Below are 19,683 nucleotides of genomic sequence, written 5' to 3' on the forward strand. Positions count from 1 at the left end.
TTCCAAATTTTTATATTGGGTGTAGGTCTCAAGGTGTTGGCACTTGGAGGGGGTGGGGGTGGGGTGCAGCAGGGGCTGCCCTGTGCCGAGCACAGCTTTTTCTAGCTGGTTCTGCCCAGCTCTGATGGATCCACTGCAGGACATGGCTTAGGCTGGTCAGCCAAGATGGTGGTGCCTCTGGAAAAAGTATTTAAGGATGGGCAAACCCACTGAACAGGTAGAGAAGGGTTACAGTGTGAGGAGCAGCCCTCCAGACACCTAGAACTGAGAAGAAGGAGGGGAGGAGGTGCTCTAGGTGCTGGAGCAGAAGTTTCTCTGTGGCCTGTGGAGGAAACCACGTGGGAGCAGGTTTGTCCTGAAGGGCTGCAGCCTGTGGAAGAAACCATGCTGGAGCAGGAGAAAGTGTGAGGAGGAAGAAGCAGCAGAGAGGAACTGTTATGGCTGGACCCCATAATCCCCATCCCTTTGTGCCACTCAGGGTGTGTGTGAGGGAAGGAGGTAGAGGACCTGGAAATGAAAAATTGAGCATGAGAAAGGGGTGGGGGAGATATTTCAGTTTGTCTTCATTTCTCAGTATCTGAACTTATTTTAACTGGCAATAAAATCATTTTCCCCCAGTAAGGTCTGTTTTGCCCATGATGGTAACTGATAAGTGTTCTCTCTGTATTTGTCTCACCTGGAAAGTGATCTCTCTGTGTTTATCTAAACCCATGAGTTTTTTTGTCACACTTTTTCTCCACATTCTGTTGAGAAAGGAGAGTGAGAGAACAGCTGGGGGGCAGCTGGCAACTGGCTAACACCAAGCCACCACAATTCTATAGTCTGTGGGCTATATATTATTTATGTATATCTATTTCTCTATGTAGAAACCTATGTACATATAAATATATACATATATCTGAGTCAAGGTCGGCTGCCTCGGAGCCAGCACAGCTGCAGCGCCTGACCACGAGTTGCATGGGGGGGTTCTCCAGCCCTTGCTTCGCCAGAGGCAGCCCGGGACAGTGGCAGGACCAGGCCACACCTGACAGCTCTCGTGACAGAGGCTGACAGGGAGCGGGCATCCCAGGACACCAGCAGCTGCGCCCACGACCTCTGCCTAGGAATAGCCACCGTGTGCCAGCTGGTGGGAGCCACCCACAGTGTGCTGCAGTGTGAGTGTGGCAGCTCATGCAGCAGGGCACAGGGATTCTCTCCCTCCTCCCTTTCGAGTCCATCCTAGCTACTGGCAGTATCTGTGACCACAGTTTTTGTGATGGTCTCTACCAGGCAGAGAACTTGCCCCAGAAAAACTGTGGTGATCCAAACAGAGGGCCTGTCCAGAACCATGGCTGTACAGGTCTCTGGCAGCAGGGAGTGCCAGAGCCTGCTGCTGCCAGGGCCGGGGGGGGGGGGGGGGGGCGGCAGGCATTCCACCTGTGTGAGGTGCGAGCAGGTGGAAGATCTGGTCAGCGTGGTGGCAGAGCTGAAAGAGCAGGTTGAGAGACTGAGGGCCATCAAGGACCATGAGCAGGAGATCGACTGGTGGAGTAGCTCCCTGGAGTGCCAGAGGGAATGGCGCCACGGAGATACCACGCAACTGATGGTGAACCCCCTGCCCTGCCCCGTGAGGCAGAGGAGGGGGACCTGAGGGATGGGGAGGGTTGGGAGAGGGTTCCTGCTTGGCATCATGGGTGACCCCCACCTGTTTCCCTTGCATCCCCAGGTCCCGCTAAACAATAGGTTTGTAGCATTGGACGTGGCAGGGGAGGTAAGTGGGGAGGCGCAGGAAGGTTCCCTAAAGAGGTTACCAAAGACGAGGCAGTTGACTCCAGGCATTCAGACTGCCTCAACCAGGAAAGAAGGAAAGAAAGGTGGTTGTGGTAGGCGACTCTCTTCTCAGAGGAACAGAGGACCCCATTTGCAGACCAGATCCGAGCCGTGGGGAAGTGTGCTGCCTACCTGGGGCCCGGGTCAGGGATATAACTAGAAAACTGCCGGAGCTGGTTCACCCCACTGATTATTACCCATTACTCATAGTTCAAGCGGGCAGTGATGAAATCTCTCAGAAAAGCCTGCCAACTATGAAGAGAGATTTCAGGGGTTTAGGGCAAATAGTTCAAGGAGCGGGATCGCAAGTCATGTTTTGTGCCATTCCTTCTGGGGAGGTGAAGGACATGGAGAGGGCTAGGAAAACACAGGTAATGAATAACTGGCTGAGAGGCTGGTGTCGTGACAGGAACTTTGGGTTCTTTGACCATGGGGCAGTTTACTCGACCCCTGGTCCCTCAGGAGTCACTCCTGAAGGGCAAAGGGGTCCAGGAAGCCTGGACACTCCTCAAGAAGGAAATTTTAAAGGCACAGGAGCAGGCTGTTCCTGTGTCCCATAAGGCGAGCCAGAGGGGAAGAAGACCAGCATGGATGAACAGGGAACTTTAACTGAGACTCTGGGAGAAAAAGAGAGTCTACATCCGCTGGAAGAAAGGATAGGCTACTTGGGGCAACTACAAGGAAGTTGCTAAGATATGCAGACAGGAAGTTAGAAAGGCAAAAACCCATCTTGAACTCAGATTGGCCACTGCAGTAAAAGAGAACAAGAAATCCTTTTACAAATATATGAACACCAAGAGAAGAGTCAAGGAAAATTTCCATCCTTTCCTTGATGCAGCAGGAACTGTGATCACTGAGGATAAGAATAAGGCTGAGGTTCTCAATGCCTTCTTTACATCTGTCTTTAGTAGTTGGATCAGTTATCCTCAGGGTACTTTACTCCCTGACCTGGATGTCCCCTATCATTCAGGTAGAGAATCCCCCCCGTGATCCAGGAAGAGACGGTTAGAGACCTGCTCCTCCATCTGGAATGTCACAAGTCCATGAGACCAGACGAGCTCCACCCTAGGATGCTGAGGGAGCTGGCAGAAGTGATTGCCAAGCCGCTTTCTACCATCTATCAGCATTCCTGGTTATCTGGAGAGGTCCCAGAGGATTGGAGACTTGCTGATGTGACTCCCATCTACAAGAGGGGCCATAAGGAGGACTCGGGGAACTACAGGCCTGTCAGCCTGAGCTCAGTTCCAGGAAAAGTTATGGAGCAAATCATCTTGTGTGAGATCACATGGCACTTGCATGCCAGGGGTTCAGGCCCAGCCAGCATGGGTTCACAAAAGGCAGGTCATGCTTGTCCAACCTTATCTCCTTCTGTGATCTTTTGACCAGACTGGTAGATGAGGGAAGGGCTGTTGATGTAGTCGACTTAGACTTCAGCAAAGCCTTGGACATGGTCTCCCACAGTATTCTCCTAAGGAAACTGGCTGCCCGTGGCCTAGACGGGTATACTCTTCTCTGAGTGAAGAACTGGCTGGAGGGCCATGCCCAGCGGGTAGTGCTTAATGGAGTTAAGTTCAGCTCTTGTCTCGTTACAATGGACATTACAATGACCTGGATGAGGGGATTGAGTGTACCCTCTGTAAGTTTGCAGACGACACCAAGTTGGGAGGTAGTGTAGATCTGCCTGAAAGTAGGGTGGCCCTTCAGAGGGATCTGGATAGGCTGGACTGCTGGGCTGAGGCAAATGGGATGAAGTTCAATAAGGCCAAGTGCCGGGTCCCGCACTTTGGCCACAATAACCCCATGCAACGATATAAGCTTGGGGCAGAGTGGCTAGAAGACTGTGAAGAGGAAAGGGACCTGGGAGTGTTGATTGATGCTTGGCTGAACATGAGCTGGCAGTGTGCCCAGGTGGCCAAGAAGGCCAACAGCATCCTGGCCTGTATTAGAAATAGTGTAGCCCGCAGGAGTAGGGAGGTGATCATCTCCCGTACTCACCTTTGGTGAGGCCGTGCCTCGAGTACTGTGTTCAGTTTTGGGCCCCTCACTACATGAAGGACATTGAGGGCCTGGAGCGTGTCCAGAGAAGGGCAACAAAACTGATGAGGGGTCTGGAACACAAGTCTTATGAGGAGCGGCTAAGGGAGCTGGATTGTTTAGTCTGGAGAAGAGGAGGCTCAGGGGAGACCTCATTGCACTCTACAACTTCCTGAAGGGAGGTTGTACTCTTCTCTCAGATAACTAATGATAGGATTCAAGGAAATGACCACAAGTTGCACCTGGGGAGATTTAGATTAGATATCAGGAAAAACTTTTTCTCTCAAAGAGTGATCAGGTGCTGGAACGGCCTGCCCAGGGACATGGTGGAGTCATCATCCCTTGCGGTGTTCTAGAAGCACCTGGACAAGGTGCTGGACAGGGAACTCCCAGAAAGAGTCCAGCGGAGGGCCACAAAGATGATACGGGGCCTGGAGCATCTTCCCTATGAGGAAAGGCTGCGAGACCTGGGTCTGTTCAGCCTGGAGAAGAGAAGACTGAGAGGGGATCTCATCAATGTGTATAAATACCTGAGGTGTGGGAGACAGAGGGATTTGGCCAACCTCTTTTCAGTGGTTTGTGGGGATAGGACAAGGGGCAATGGCCACAAGATAGAGCACAGGAAGTTCCGCACCAGCATGCGAAAGAACTTCACGGTGAGGGTAACAGAGCACTGGAACAGGCTGCTTAGGGAGGTTGTGGAGTCTCCCTCTCTGGAGATATTCAAGGCCCATCTGGACGCCTACCTGGGCAGCCTGCTCTAAGGAGCCTGCTTTGGCAGGGGGGTTGGACCCAGTGATCTTTCGAGGTCCCTTCCACCCCCTTCGATTCTGTGATTTTGTGATTCTGTGATTCTGTGATCTAATCATGAAGTATGAAAACATGTGGGTTATGTCATTTTCAAAAATGTTGGGTTTTGTGTGTATCATAGGCAGGAGCTTTCAGGTGACTGGAAGATGAGGAGGACTTTTGGGCAAGTGGGACATATGGTAGACAGTAGGAGCAGGGCTTACCCCCACTGAATGAGCTTGGTGACACCAGTCCCTGCTCATGCTGGGTCAGGGTTCTCATGCTGCTACTGCCCTCTGCCAAGCTCCCTCTGCAGTGTCACCCCTGTGCAGTGCCACGGGGCCACAGCTGTGTGCACCACCCCAGGTGTAGTCCAGCAAAAGGGAACCATCATTGCCCTTTACCTTCTGGCCAGGCTACCAGGGATGCAGTCTGGATACTGACAGCCTTCATCTGATCTGGGTTTGTGCCCTCACACTACTCAGGACTTGTTATTTATTCATGTTTAGTTTTTATGAGATTCCTGTAGGCCTGTTCCTGTAGCCTGTCTAGGCACCTTTGAGCAGTGGCTCTGCTCTCAGGTTTGTTGACTGCAACCCAGGTTTGGTGTCATGTGTGGACCTGATGAAGCACATTTCATGTCTTCTTCTGGAACGCTAATGAAAATATTGACCAGTACAAGTGCCTAAGGAGTTCTTATGTATCAAGTCTCTAGGTTGAATGTGAGTTTTTGCCCTTCCTGACAAGTTCTTCCTCCTATTTGTTTTTAATGTAAAAGCCACCAAAAGCACACTAAATGTTAGTGTGTTTAAGTTTACTGAAATCATGCAAGTTTAGTAGTGCAGTCACCAGCACTGTTAGTCTGTCATTTGTTCATTTGTTTTGAAGTTCTAGAACAAGCCTTGTCAAGAATGTTTATCTTCTTCAGAAGTTTTTTTTTTTTTTTTTCCTGAAAAAATGTCTCATGCAGGACTGACTGTTAAGGTTTTATTGCTCGTTTGGGAGTTTAGGATATACACCCTTGACGTGGAAACAGAGGAAATGACAGATGAAAGAGCTGGTACACAACAGGGAATGTTACTGTTTATGGCTGTTAGTGGAAGAAATCTCATTTTCTTATTTTTCTCTTGTTTTCTGAATGAACTTAAGAGATGATGAAAAATGTAGTGCAAACAAAGTTTGCATAAAGCTTTTATTTTAACCGTTTACTTAAATGTTTAACATTTTGCCAATGGTGGGAAGATGGCTGAGACATTTTGTGCATCATGATGATGTATATTCTGCCAATCCTTAAGCATTTAGTCAACTAGGATTCAATTTCACATTTTATTTTCTGCTTCTCATAACTTCAATTTTGATTCATTTTAAACAATTTTGGGAAGTAGGAATATGTATTTTGAGATTTATTTTTTTTTTCTTGTTCTGAATAATGATACTGGAAATACTATGTTAGTAGCTGTTTATACTGTATTTATGTAAGTTGCAAGTTCATGGAATGCAGTTAATGGAACAGTTTTCATTAAAGTTACGAATCCTCACTCTAGTCATATGTCTAATTCTTCTTTAATTAATGTATTATCAATTATTATAGCTTTCTACCAAAGTGTATAAGTTATACATCAATCAGTGTCTTTACATGAAACATTCATTACTACTAGCTTCTCTGGAAAATTCTACATGGTAATTTGAGTTTGATCTGTTGATTTAACATCAGAGAATCATTAAGGAAGATTGAAAAAGACCTCCCAAGATCATCTGGTCCAGCCATACCCTTAACACCAATATTACCCACTAAACCACGTCCCCTAAGTACCACATCCAACCTTTCCTTAAACACCTCCAAGGACAGTGACTCCAACACCTCCCTGGGCAACCCATTCCAACGTCTAGCCACTCTTTCTGAGAAGAATTTTCTCCTTATTTCCAACCATCCTTTCAGTTCTTTCATTCCATGTTTCTTAAGTTATGGAATGCAAAACAAAGACATTCAGAGCATAATCTTTATTTGACTAGGAAGAATGAATGAAATTCAAAGTACTTGTGATTAAAAATGTTACATGAATGAAAGAACTAAAACTAGACTTAAATTTACAGTTCAACTTAACAAGTCACTAACCACTGTTTTCTTTTTACAGATTTCTCTTGGTGTTGATTTGTTTAATATTCAGTGTACTGTCTACTGTAGAACATTATTCTGAATTTGCCACTGGAACCCTTTTCTGGATGGTAAGCGAACTTTTGGGGGAAAGACACTTTTTTGGGAAAGTTTTGACTAACTGTGAATTGCTTTAGGTGAACAAAGGAGATAATTTTAAAAATCCTCATACAAAACATGATACTTAATTTAAAATATTACCTGCCTTTACTTTAAGGAAGGTCATAATTTAAAAGGAATGATTACTAAACTAAGAGAGTACTTGCTCAATTGATTGTTTTTATATACTTGCTTTACATAAGTTATGAAATTGTACACTGTAGTTTTCACAATGGGTGATTGCTGTCTTATGCAGTATGAAACAGAATATTCCATAGCCAGGAATGTATTTTTAAAACAAAACTTTTCTAAGTCTTCTGGTGAAAACTGTGCAAGAACCACGCATTTCTGAAGTACCCGAATTTCAGGACTGTCGTAACCCGATCTAGTGAAGGTATCCCTGTCAATGGCAGGGGAATTGGAACTAGATGATCTTTAAGGTCCCTTTCCACCCGACTCTTTCTATGTTCCATTATATAATTCTAAGTGATTTCTGTTAGACTAGTTTGTCAGTATATCTAACAGGAAGGAACAGCTTTTATCACAGTTTTGTGCATTTGACTATGAAGTTGGTAGTTTTCAGTTCATGGGGCTGTTAGTAATCCATCCATGTATCAGTTTTATACTTGGTATTTTGCAGAAGCATAAAGTCACTGTGCTGCTTATGTAACATCCTTATCTAAGACCCTTTTTCTTGCTATTAAAATCTTAAGTAGTCATTAAAAAAAAAAAAAAAGATGCTGCAATAAGAAAAGCAGCTCACTTGGAGGTAGACAGAGGCTACTTATTGATTTCACAGTGGCTAGGTAACAATTCTTTTCATCACTACTACTTTTTATCTGAACTATCAGTGGCTAGTTCAGAGGTGAAATGTACTTGAACTGTGTTACTAGTCCTGCGATATTAAGTGTTTTAAAAATGTGAGTTTCCATCTAGTGACAATTCATGAACTGTTACAAAATACATATATACTGAAGTATTAATTTGAAGCAGGTGGGAATTAAAGTATAAATCATTTCTGTAAGGACCTCAGAGACTTTTCCTCCTCTGCTCGCCCATGGCCTCCTTTAGAAAGTTAAGAATGATAAAGCATCCTTTGTTAAAAATGGAGTAAATCATTTTTAAACAGTTGCTGAAAACATCTGGATTTTAGCTACTCAGGTCCTCTATCTCAAAGTGTGATAGTCTCAGAAGTTTTATTATAATTTCTTTTTGTTAAGTGCTTCTAAGATTTCTAATGTGATGCATTTTGGTTTTCCAGCTGGTTTGAAAACAAAAATAAGTTATTATTTGTTTTACTGTGGCTTAGACTACATTAGTACACGTGGCTTTCATGTGCAGTTGACTAAGCCATGTTTAGGATCCCTGAGTTGTTTTTGGATTTGATTAATGTTAATTCTGTAACAAATGTTGATTAACCTTTAAGCCATATTCAGTGTCAAACAAAGTGCAGTCTTCTGCCATTCATATGTAATCTTCTCATACTCACTGAAGGATGCAGAGCAATTATAGTTCAGTATAACCACCACCAGAAACAGTAATACTAGTAAAGATTTAATGTTGAGCTGCTTGAGAACAGTGGAGAGTGCCAGCATGGTAAGATACAAGACTGGACCAAATCATCTATTGGATCAAATTCAGAATGAAATTGATTTATTTCTCTTCTCATTCAAGAAACATGCAATTCTTTGCATAGCCCTATTACTGAGTCAGTAGCTGATAAATACTAGTATGTCATGCTGGTGTTGTTTTCGTAGTTGTGAAGGTATATTGTGGTAGATGAACAGTTGAGAAGGATTGACTTAAAAATTATAATGTTGAAAGTTGATAAAACCTGACAAGAAGGATATCATTTGACACTTGTAGATGCTTAAATGTGTTTGTATTTTCTTATAGAGGGTGAGATGTCATGCCAAATACAATTTTGGATAATATGTGTCACTGGAGGAAATATTGCACATTAGTAACAGATGTAACTGCAGGTGTGTCCTAAGCCACTGAAACCTTCTATCAAATACTTAATTTTCTGATATTCATGTTGTATCTGGGTGGTGTAAGATAACAACATTAGGTGTGAAACCTAAAAAAGACCCAAACCTTTATCCAGCCCCCTCTCGCATAAACCAACATATGTTTTCAAGTCTCTGACAATTGAAGTGATTTCTAGAGAAAAAAGAAAAAAAGACTCTTTAGTTCTGCATTTGCATGTTAAGGCCAATCTATAATTTTTGAGGCTTTGAACGTGTTGCTTAGCCACAGTTTCTGATGAAGGTTTATTGCTATGCTTCCCCAAATGTGGGAAATTTGCTCTATTTAAGGTCCTTGCTTGGGCTTAAAGGGAAATACTGTTTTTTACACATATGTAGAAAAGACATGCTGTAAAATGTTGTTTACATGTGGTAAAATAAGTTCACTTCTGTGGTAGAAGGAATAGTAAAACTTGTCTTGAGTTTTCAAATGCTACCATTTGAAAGAGGTTTTTATTCTCGCAGTACTAAATATTTTCCATATTCATGTCACTGCTCTAGGAAGGTTCATTTTTTTTTTTCCAGCTGTAAGAGAAATTTAATTGTTCCATGTAAAAACATTGTATTATCTTTGTTAATTCCCGTGACTATTTTTTTTTCCTTTTTGTCATCTGGCTATTTATCAAAATGGTAAATGAAAAAAGTGACAGTAACATTGGCACAATGGATCATGCTAATAAACACTGACAGAACAGAGAGTGAAGAGGAGTGATTTTCAGGAAGCTTAAAGGTTTAGGTTTTATTTATTTTCATTTATTTGTTGATTTATTGGTGTCCATCTATAGCAGATACCTGTCCAAATTATCTGTACCCTTTCAGTCTAAAAACAAGATTGAAAGCCCTGGAAGAACAGACTGTTTCTATGTTTTTTTTTTGTTGTTTTATTTTGTTTTGTTTTGTTTTTCCTTAGTGTTTATTTTGGGCTAAGCCTAAAGTTATTTCTAAGTTCTTTCTCCCTTTTGGTAGAGGGACTGTGAAGTTGAAGTGTGTATATACAGATGACTTAGGAGGTTTATTTTACTCTTACTACAAAAATCAGGAATGTGCAGTTTCTTAGAAGTATAAATTTGTAAATGGAAAAAATGAAAACAAAACAAAATTAAGCAAAAGTTTGGGGACATTAAGAAGCAAAAGGGACTGCTTGTTCATTTGACACCTTCTATGACTTAGGTTGTACAATTAACTTCTCTGATTAAAAATTGTTTCAACTGGATAATGCATTATAGGGAAATGACTGATCTTGATTTAAAAAAGGGAGGTGTTCTATGCTTCTGAGGACGTTATGTAACAATGATACACCAGCACTAGTATAATTCAAAGGACTAGCCCTCCTTTGCAGTGCAATTCTATATCTCAGCTATATGGCTTCTGTTCCACATCCTTGAGTTTTGCCACTTAGCCTACCAAACTGTCTACATGACTGTAACTTTGCTGTTGCAGCTTCTCTAATACTGTTGGAATTATGGGGTAGAGGTAAATTCGAGACACCTGACTTGAACCAACTTAAAGAAGTCATGTCCAAGTAGCCAGGGCAGACAGGGTTTATTGATGATGGACTATTATGAAGTATGTGATTTCTCACCTATAACCTATAGAATCAAATATAACATCTCAGTCAAAGCCCTCTGTACTGCTTTCACGACCTCCCAACTTTTCTAGCAATATTCTGTCTCTTTTTCCAGCTCTTGTGTTGACATTCCCATGGTTAAAATAAGCTTGTCTCTATGTTCATTCTCCATTGGTTTACATACCCATTTGTAAACACACTTCTTGCATGAGATTTATTAATGTGCCACGCTGTCCTCAAAATTGGGACACTTTCATTCTTCCGTTTTCTTCATTGAAAACTTGGATCTATTTTTGATAGATCCAAAATCCTCTTAAAAATGAATATTATTCTTAAGAAAGTAAAGATAGAGATGTGCTGACTGAATGAATCAGCAATCATGGTTTTCAAACTTGCATATCCTGATTATACCATCTCACAAGCATTTTTTAGATTGTTTTTGGTGTTTAAAAGCTTCTGTGTTCACCGACTATAAAAAGAACATCCTGACCTTACAATTCTGTTCAGATTTAGCATGCTTATCCATTTTGGCATAGGTTATTATCAACACCCTGATGTTAAAGTGAGATTTGAAGACCTGTATATTAAATGGGTTCTATCAAGAGTTGTAGTAAAAAGGCTACACCTCTAAGAGGGAAGAGAGCAGTCAGAATAGGTGTTAATGTGAGGCACAACTGTCCATAAAAGAGTTGGCTTGGGATATGAACCTTTAGCTTAGCTTCTACTTCTGCCTCTGCAGGACTGTTTTACACTGCAGCATTGAATTATGGGACTAAAATGAATACTGGTATTTCTACGGTGCCTTTTTCCTGTGTCTTCAACTATTCTGGTAAACTATCTTGTTTTGCTCGTACCCATCATGATCCAGATGGCATTTTGTATTCCCTTGTTCCGTAGTTAACCCTTACATTTCTCCCAGAAACCCATGGTAATCCACCATAATTCCTATCAGCTCTTTCATGTCAAAACTGTGCAGCATAACTAGGTTGTAAGAGAAGCATACATGTGTTTGGAGGACTGTCTGTACAGTTTATGCCAAACACCACAATTTTAGCTGAAAGAAAATGAGTAGTCGTCTCTGATTCCATTTCAGCATGCAATCACAATTCAGCTATAATTGCAACTATTAGATCTTATTCCATGATGACTTAGGCTGTTTGCTCACTCTTAAGAAGGCTAATGTGAGAGTGTCTTACTGCTATCTTTCCCTACCTAATGGGAAAATATAGATAAGGGTCAGACTGGAGGAGGCTGTGGCCCATGGAGAGCCCCCGCAGGAGCAGGCCCCACGCCGGAGCTGCAGCCCATGGAGAGGAGCCCACGCAGGAGCAGGGGGTCTGAAGGGAGCTGCCGCCCATGGGGGACCCATGCTGGAGCCATTTGCTCCTAACGGATGGACCCCGTGGTACGGAGCCGTGTGGGAGCAGTTATTCAAGAGCTGCTGCCTGTGGGAAGCCCACAGAGGAGCAGTTCGGGAAGGATGGCATCCTGTGGTAGGGACCCTACGTAGAGCATGGACAGGGAGTGACTGTGAAGGAGTGACTGACCACAGCCCCCATTCCCTGTTCCCCTGCACTGCTCAGGGGGAGGATGGAGAAGAGGGTGGATGGGGGTAAGGTCTTTTTAGTTTGCTTTTTGTTTCTCACTGCTCTTCTCTGCTAGTGATAAACAATAAATTTATATTATATTATATTATATTATATTATATTATATTATATTATATTACATTACATTACATTACATTATATTATACATATTATATATATATATATGATAGGGAGCTATGCTGAGTCTGGTTTACACATGACAGTAACTGTTGAGTGATGTCCCTGTCCTTATCTCAACCCTTAAGGCCTTTCCATCATATTTTTTCCCCTTTTCTGTTGAAGAAGGGGAGTGAGAAGTGATTGTGGTGGAGTTCAGCTGCCCAGCAGGGTAAAACCATCTCACTTTGCAATTACAAGACATCTCTCAAGACTTTTTAGAGAGCATGACTTTCTGGGCCCAGTGGATGATCAAGATGTATACATCTATGCTCATGGATTAGTTTGCTTTATGCACATTATTAATATATAAATGGACTTTGCACTTGACCTGCTCAGTGCATTTGTTAAATTCCCAGTTTTGTTTCTATTGTTCCCTTTCTGGGGAAGATATTGCTGGAGTGTTAGGCTGCTAACAAAAATAGCAGCTGACCAAAATCTACTTGAGCCTTTATAGGTTTTTAGGAAACACGTTGTTGCATCCCACTATGTAACAATTACATTTTGTACATTAGGATTCTTCCTCTTGTCTGCAGGGCCATTTCTGGAACAGAGGCTGTGGTATGCCTGCATGCGTGTTTAAGGGGTATGTCTGTGTGTGTGTGTGTGTGTGTGTGTGTGTGTCTGTTCATGACTATTCCTCACGCAAGTCTTACTTGTATGACTTATCATCTTTCTGAAACTTTTCCCACTCTGGTAGTAAGGCTTGCAAATTAGTCATGCAGCAGAAGATTGCCCTATTGCTAACTAACATATGCTAATGTAAGTGCATTTGTCTACACTGATATATGAGGAGCATCTTCCTTTTCATAGAGCCTTACTGTCTGCTTTAATACAGAGGTGGATTGACTGCTTTGTTCTTTTCTTCCACCTTCTAGAAACAAGCTTGCTCAAGTTCTACATTTTGCATTACAAACATGTACCTTTAGTTCAAAGGAATAAAAGACCAAAGTTGTGTAGAAAATATTTATTAAAGTGTCAGAATAACAAGCCCTTACATAAATCATTATGTACAACATAAACTCTTTCCAAACTTATGAGCACAAAAAGTTGCTATTAAAATGTGCATCTATCCACCAAATCAGTCAGTTTAGTAATGATTATTCAGTTCAATTAAACAAAACTAACTCCATAAAGATCTGTATTCATTATCCTTTCAAGGTGCATGAAATGTACACAATGAATGTTTTAAATATATATATATACATATATTATCTATATATGTATAGTTCAGATTGCTGTATGTGCTGTGGTATGATAGAGTCTCTAGTTTCCTATGTTTTCCTTAGTCCTCGTTCTGTACCACTGGGAGCTTGTCTGTCTGTATTTAGGACTTGCTTCATGAGAAAGTTCTTGTACAAAGTCTGGAGAAACAAGCACAAAGAAGCATGTTCCATCCCCCACCACCACATCTTTACTCCTAGCACATACCATGCACTCTGGTTATCTACCTTCTAGTACTCAGGCATGACATAGTAATTTGTGAGGCCATATCACAAGTTCATAAACACCATCCTGGGCAGGATTATTTCAAAAATTTATTTTCAGTATACAGCAGTTTAAGTTCCCTTTTCAGTAGTCACAGTTACAAAACTGCTTGTAGCCATCCCTCACATACTGCTTTTTTGGATCAATTTGCTGCTTGGTTTTGCCAATTTGTTGTGGTGTGATCAAAATGGAGGATTTCTTCCAAGTCTTACGTCTGCTTTCTTATTACCTGCTCTGATATTTAAAGCATGAAGTATTGGGAAAAATGTATAGAAACGGGACTTAAAATTGAGTTGTGATGGACTGTTCTTCCAGTAGTTAGGTATTAAATTAATTCTCCAACACTTGGTGCACCAAATCAGGATTTTACAACAGGCCACTATAGGTGGAAGCCAAATCTTGGTGGAAGTTTGTTATGGACTGCTTGATCAGGATAAAAAAAAAAAAAAAAAAAAAAAAAGCAGGCAAAGTCATCTTTAAAAAACTGAAAATTTTGGGGCATGTACCCTTTTTCTTATGGAGGACTTTCATCCAGCTAACACCCATTAAAAAAAGCAACACAGTAAGATGCAAGTGATCTGTGATCTGAGAGATTTTAGTGTTTCAGGGTTAACATCTAGGTATGGGTACTGAGTGGAACAACTGGGAATGAAACAGTTGTATCTACTATTCAGATCTACAAGGAAAATTATTTGGGGATATAATAATCAAAGACAATGCATTGTCTGTAGCAATCAGGATATTATGCCATTCAAGATCCTGGAAGGAGTACAAACTTAGACTTCAGTAATAGCAACTCTGAAAGGTCAACAAGCTCAGGACAGCTAGCAGGCCTTTAAAGTCAATCTCTAAATGCAGCGAAGCAATGAATTCTAGGAACAGTAGAACAAGGGAAGTGACTATTCCCCTTTACTTAGGGCTAATTTGACTACATCGAGGACAGTGCACCTAGTTTTGGCTCACCACTGCAAGAAAGTCTTCGAAAAACTGGAGCAAGTTCAGCATAGGAACATCAAGATGATGAGGCTGTTGGACTCATTTGATCTTGTGATATTGCCTCAAAAAATTACCATGTCATGCCTGAGTACCAGAAGGTGGATAACCAGAGTGTATGGTATGCACTAAGAGTAAAGATTTGGGGTAGGGGATGGAATGTGGCTTTCTTGCCTTATAAATTTGGCACACCACATGGTAAAGCCTGTACCCAAGATGCATGAGAGCATCAGAATTTCAGGTATCACTTAAAATTAATTTTAAAAAGTGCATTTAATACTTCTGGTAAAAACAGGAAAGAAAAAAAAAAAACACTGCCAAATACTAATGATTTTTTTTTCCTCCATAATGACTCTCTGGACACTTTTAGCACTAATGGAGATAATTCTCAGGGTTTGCTTGCCTTTCTCATACCTTTTCCCATACACAAGTCAAGAACAGTGATTATGGAATTTTCTACAGTCAATACTTAATCTATAGTCAACATTGTTCACTGTCTGTGACAGAATTGACTCCTAATTAGTACTTGTGCTTATCTGCTACTTTCCCAATGTTTTTCATATGTGCTCCTTAACTCTATTTCCATTCACCATATTTCCCAGAGTTCTAAGCATTTTACTTCTTCATCCTTTCACTCATTGAAATATTCACTTTGAGTTCAAATAGATCAATCAAATCAGTTCTGATTGTTCATGTTGCCTTTCATTACAAAAAAACTGTTTACTTAACTGCTCTTTTTGACTTTTAATATTTGTAACTTCTATGTATGTCTTCCTTTTATACTCCTCATTCTGTAAGTGATCCTCTAGAATTTTATTTAGTGTAGCGTTTGAAGTCATGCATCTTCAGCCACATTCTTTTCTTGGAGGCAATCAGACTTATATGCATGTCTGCTTCCTCATATATAAGCAGCTTATGGCTCTTTTTCATATATGTGTACATATTATACAAGAAATTTAAATATTTTCAGCAGTTAGTATTGTTGAGTGGTCATTCAAAAGCATGGAATATCTACAGCTGTTCTTTGAGTTGCCTGGTGTGTTATCACGAACTTTTGGCATGACCACTAACCTTAAAATTGTCTTATTCTAAGATCATAGTAGCTAACTGACTGAGATTTAAAAAAAAAAAAAAAAAAGTATTTAGTAGTATTTTTCACTAAAGTTCCCATATGTGTTACTGTTTCTCTTATTAAAAAAAAAAAAAAAAAAAAAAAGGAAAAAAAAGCCAGAAAAGGAAGAAATACTATGTGCAAATCCTGAATATGTTTATGCTTATCCATTTTCTTTTTCAGGCTTCCTTCATTTTATCCTTTTAATTTGTCCCAAATCTGAATTCCCCAATAGAAGTTGTTATTTTATTTTTCCCCTCTAAGGTGATTCTATTGAAAAATTTATTTTGAAGAAGTTGGAAAAACCTCTTGCATAGGCTTTTGCCTATACTGCAGGAGACTGCAATGTTTTCTTAATGTTCTAGTAGTTCATGTGTCAGTTTTGATTTGTAAATGACATCAAGATTTTTGAGGATATGGCATTAAAAAATAAACTATAAAATGGGTCAGGTGTAATTCCTCCTTTGAGGATTAATGAGCGTGTTCATGGTCGGTGGTCATATATTTTTCTACCAGGAGAGGTCACCATAGTAGTTTACAAAAGACAGATTTTTGTTTTTATTGTAAAAAGATTGCAAAAAAGTTTCTTACCTCGTGGGAGTAATTTCACATATTGTGCAGTTTTAGAAAACAAACAAAAAATATTTTTATCATACATGATATTTTTACACAACATAAATAGGACAGAAGAAATAATCAATTTGTATAATGACAGTGTTATAGGTGAAAGGGAAATTTTGTAGTGTTTCCATATCTCGATGTTAGTTACTTTTTATTTTTTTTAATTTGAGAATACAAAGTGTGTTCTTGACTCTGACAAAATATAATGTTTTTGTTGCAAAATATATTGATTCAACTTTGTTAATTTAATTTCTACTTGCATGCCATGATGTATTTAATATTACGGTCATTGCAATTGGAATGGTGGAGGGATAGGAAATATTGTTTATCTTAATGTGCTTTCAATTTTAGAGCACATAATCTAAATTTGAAATCACTTAGCATTTTCAGTCTAAGCAGTAATAACAAAATTGTGCAGGAATGGATGTACTAGATTGGACCAAAAGCCCAGCTAGTTCAGTATTGAATCTCAGATTGTATCTCAGTGGTTTGTATTCAATACAAAATAGGAAGATTTTCTTATAAAATTATTATGTGTTAAAATTGGTAGAGGGCCTTGAGTTTTGTTTTCCTTTGCTTTCACCAGGGGTCACTAAATTCTAGTCTTTAGCACCTGATGGGTGCTTTCCTACTGTAGTTCCTTCTGGCTTATGGGGTAAGACTTTAAGTGGTATGTGCTGTCCTAGAAGCTTTCTGCAGCAGAAGCACCAGGTAGAAGGCTTAGTGGCTTGACCCTCCCTGTTCCAGTAGAACTGGATCCTGCATTCCAGTGTTTTTTTCCAGATGAGCTCAGCTCCTGTGGCAGCTCTTCCTTTTGGAGACAGACTTTATGCATCCACTTTCCTCTGACGTATTTCTTTGCTGGAAAAAGCAACAGCATATCTTCCAAACACCTTAACACCTGTAGTTCATACTGGTTCACTACTAGAGAGCGCACAGTATACTTACAGACTCTGTTTTCAGGGTCATCATTTGTTGCCCCTGTTGTAAGCTGCCCTCTCACATTGAGTGCTTGGTTGCTAGCAATCCTCATGTAGTGACTACATGTAGCAAGTAAGTTTTATTAATATTTCTCTGTTTGCAAATCCTGTTGGAGAAAAATCTCAAATGTAAGACTAGGAGCTCCTACATCAGCTGCTGCTTAAGCTTTTCAGGAGAAACCTTTCTTGCTATAGCTGTTTTTAGGAATCAGGGCTTAACAGCAGGACCTCAGGAAAGAGTTCTTGGCTGCAGGTGGGTCACATTGTTCTATTTCTTTCCTGGTCACTGCTTTGTTTTGTCTCTCTATAATGATTTCTTCTGCCTCATATGCCACAAAACCTCTTCCTGCTGTATAGATAGCCCAGACTTCTCAAACAAACAACAACAAAACACACACAATAAACAACCAACCAAACAAACAAAACCCCAAACCAACCAACAAAGAAAGGAAAACAAACCAAAAAAAACACAATTTGGAGTACCAAGTGGTACTGGGCTTTCTTGAGACAGCTACGCTATGTGTATCCAACTGCTCTGTTTCTGAACTGAATTTCCGGATGGCTTTTCTTTTTCAAAAGTAGTTGATGACACTGTTTTTCAAGGCCTGTGTTTTTTAAAAAGGACTCACCCTTTCCATCTATAGTGGAAGAACTCTCCTGTTGCTTTATTTTTGTCTCTGCTTTTGTCCCTTCTCCCATTTAAATTGTGTAGTCATGTCATAAAATGCTGTGTCATTTTTAGTCTGTTAGTGGAGTGGAAAAAAGGCTTCATGGACTTAATTCAACTTAATTTTCTCTTTGTAATTAATGGCAAAGTGTATGTATTCTTATAGACTTGAGGGCATTTTTCCTACCCTATCAAAGGAATTAGTTTTAGAAAGTAATAATGGTGGATTTTTATTTTATTTTATTTTATTTTATTTTATTTTATTTTATTTTATTTTATTTTATTTTATTTTATTTTATTTTATTTTTGCCAATGTTCTACTTTTGTGGCATTTTATAAATTTGTGCTTTGCCACACTGCATTAGTGCTTAGGACCTACTCCAGGTCTGTTTAATACAGTGATACATTAACAATCTAACAGATGAAGTTCACAGGTACTCCTGTTCTTTACCAGGGCAGATCATTTCTTACAGATGATAACAGATCTCTTAGAGTACAGTAGGCAGAGTAGGTCCTGCAGTATTTAGTGGTATTTGTGTAGTGTATATTGGCCTGTGTAACACTAGGTGTTAATGAGGTGTCCAATCCCTTAAGGAACTGACAGGTAAACTAGGTTCAGTAAAAAAACACACCATTTCTTTTATACTTTGGAACAGTCAGACCACGTTAGTGGTCTGAATTAATCTGAATAAAAATAACCATATGTCTCAAAAGTGTTTTTTTTTTTTTTTTTTTTCCATTCCTTATAAACCTGGGAGAGAGAAAATAAAAAGAAGCCCTGTTTGTTTCTTAGCTTCTTGTTGGTCTCTAGGAAGATGAGAAAACAGACCAGGGATATTATATTATGAAAATATAAATAATTATTAAAATATATATGGAATATTGTTTCATATATTAAACACATTAGGAAAAAAATGGGGTAAGAAGTCTTTCAACACAACATATAAGCTTAAGTTCTGTGTGAACTGATCTGCTGAGTTGCCATAGTCTTCTGGAATTGAATGTAAATATCAAGCTCCTCCATGTGAATTATAATACAGTTATTCTTGTGACTTATCTTGTAGATTTCCCTAATGCAGTACAGAACATGTTGTGTTGGATGTCGTGTGTTTTTCAGCCCTCTAAAATTTGATTATTGTGCAGTAAGTATGGCTGAGATGAATTAACAAACAGCCAACTTTTAATGTGCTCGGTCAAATTTACTCGCTTCTTACTCTAGCTCTACGGAGTTTTCTGTGCATGGGGTAGAAGATTCTTAGAAGAAAAGTATTTCTTACTTGGGAGTAAGAGAAAGGTGGAGAGGTACATCAGGATTTTTCCAAATCCTCCCCGTCCCCCCACTATCCAGAAATTCTGAGGCCCTCCTAAATCAAAAGTTTGAGACATGAATATGATTATTTACAATTCCAAAATGAATTTGAATAGGTCCCATTCCAGAAAGAAAGCTAAACCCTTCACCTCTTACCAGAGATTGAGGCTTAAAGACGTGCTGATAGGGAGGTTGAAGAATCTTGTGGAGTACTGGTGGATCTATAGAGGAATGAAGATCTTCAAACACTGACTTATTGAGTCTTCTTGAT

General features: G+C 40.1%; 1 protein-coding gene across 1 annotated transcript in view; it reads left to right on the forward strand.

Annotated features, from left to right (window-relative positions):
* The window catches only part of LOC310892362 (potassium voltage-gated channel subfamily KQT member 1-like), a 522,172-nt gene that overhangs the window by 29,687 nt on the left and 472,802 nt on the right, over positions 1-19,683 (forward strand). The window contains exon 3 of the mRNA XM_083820035.1: positions 6,768-6,858. Coding sequence (XP_083676161.1) covers positions 6,768-6,858 — 91 coding nt within the window. The remainder of the gene's footprint in view (positions 1-6,767; positions 6,859-19,683) is intronic.

This window comes from Anser anser (assembly GCF_964211835.1).
Source record: "Anser anser genome assembly, chromosome: 1".
Classification (NCBI taxonomy): Eukaryota; Metazoa; Chordata; class Aves; order Anseriformes; family Anatidae; genus Anser; species Anser anser.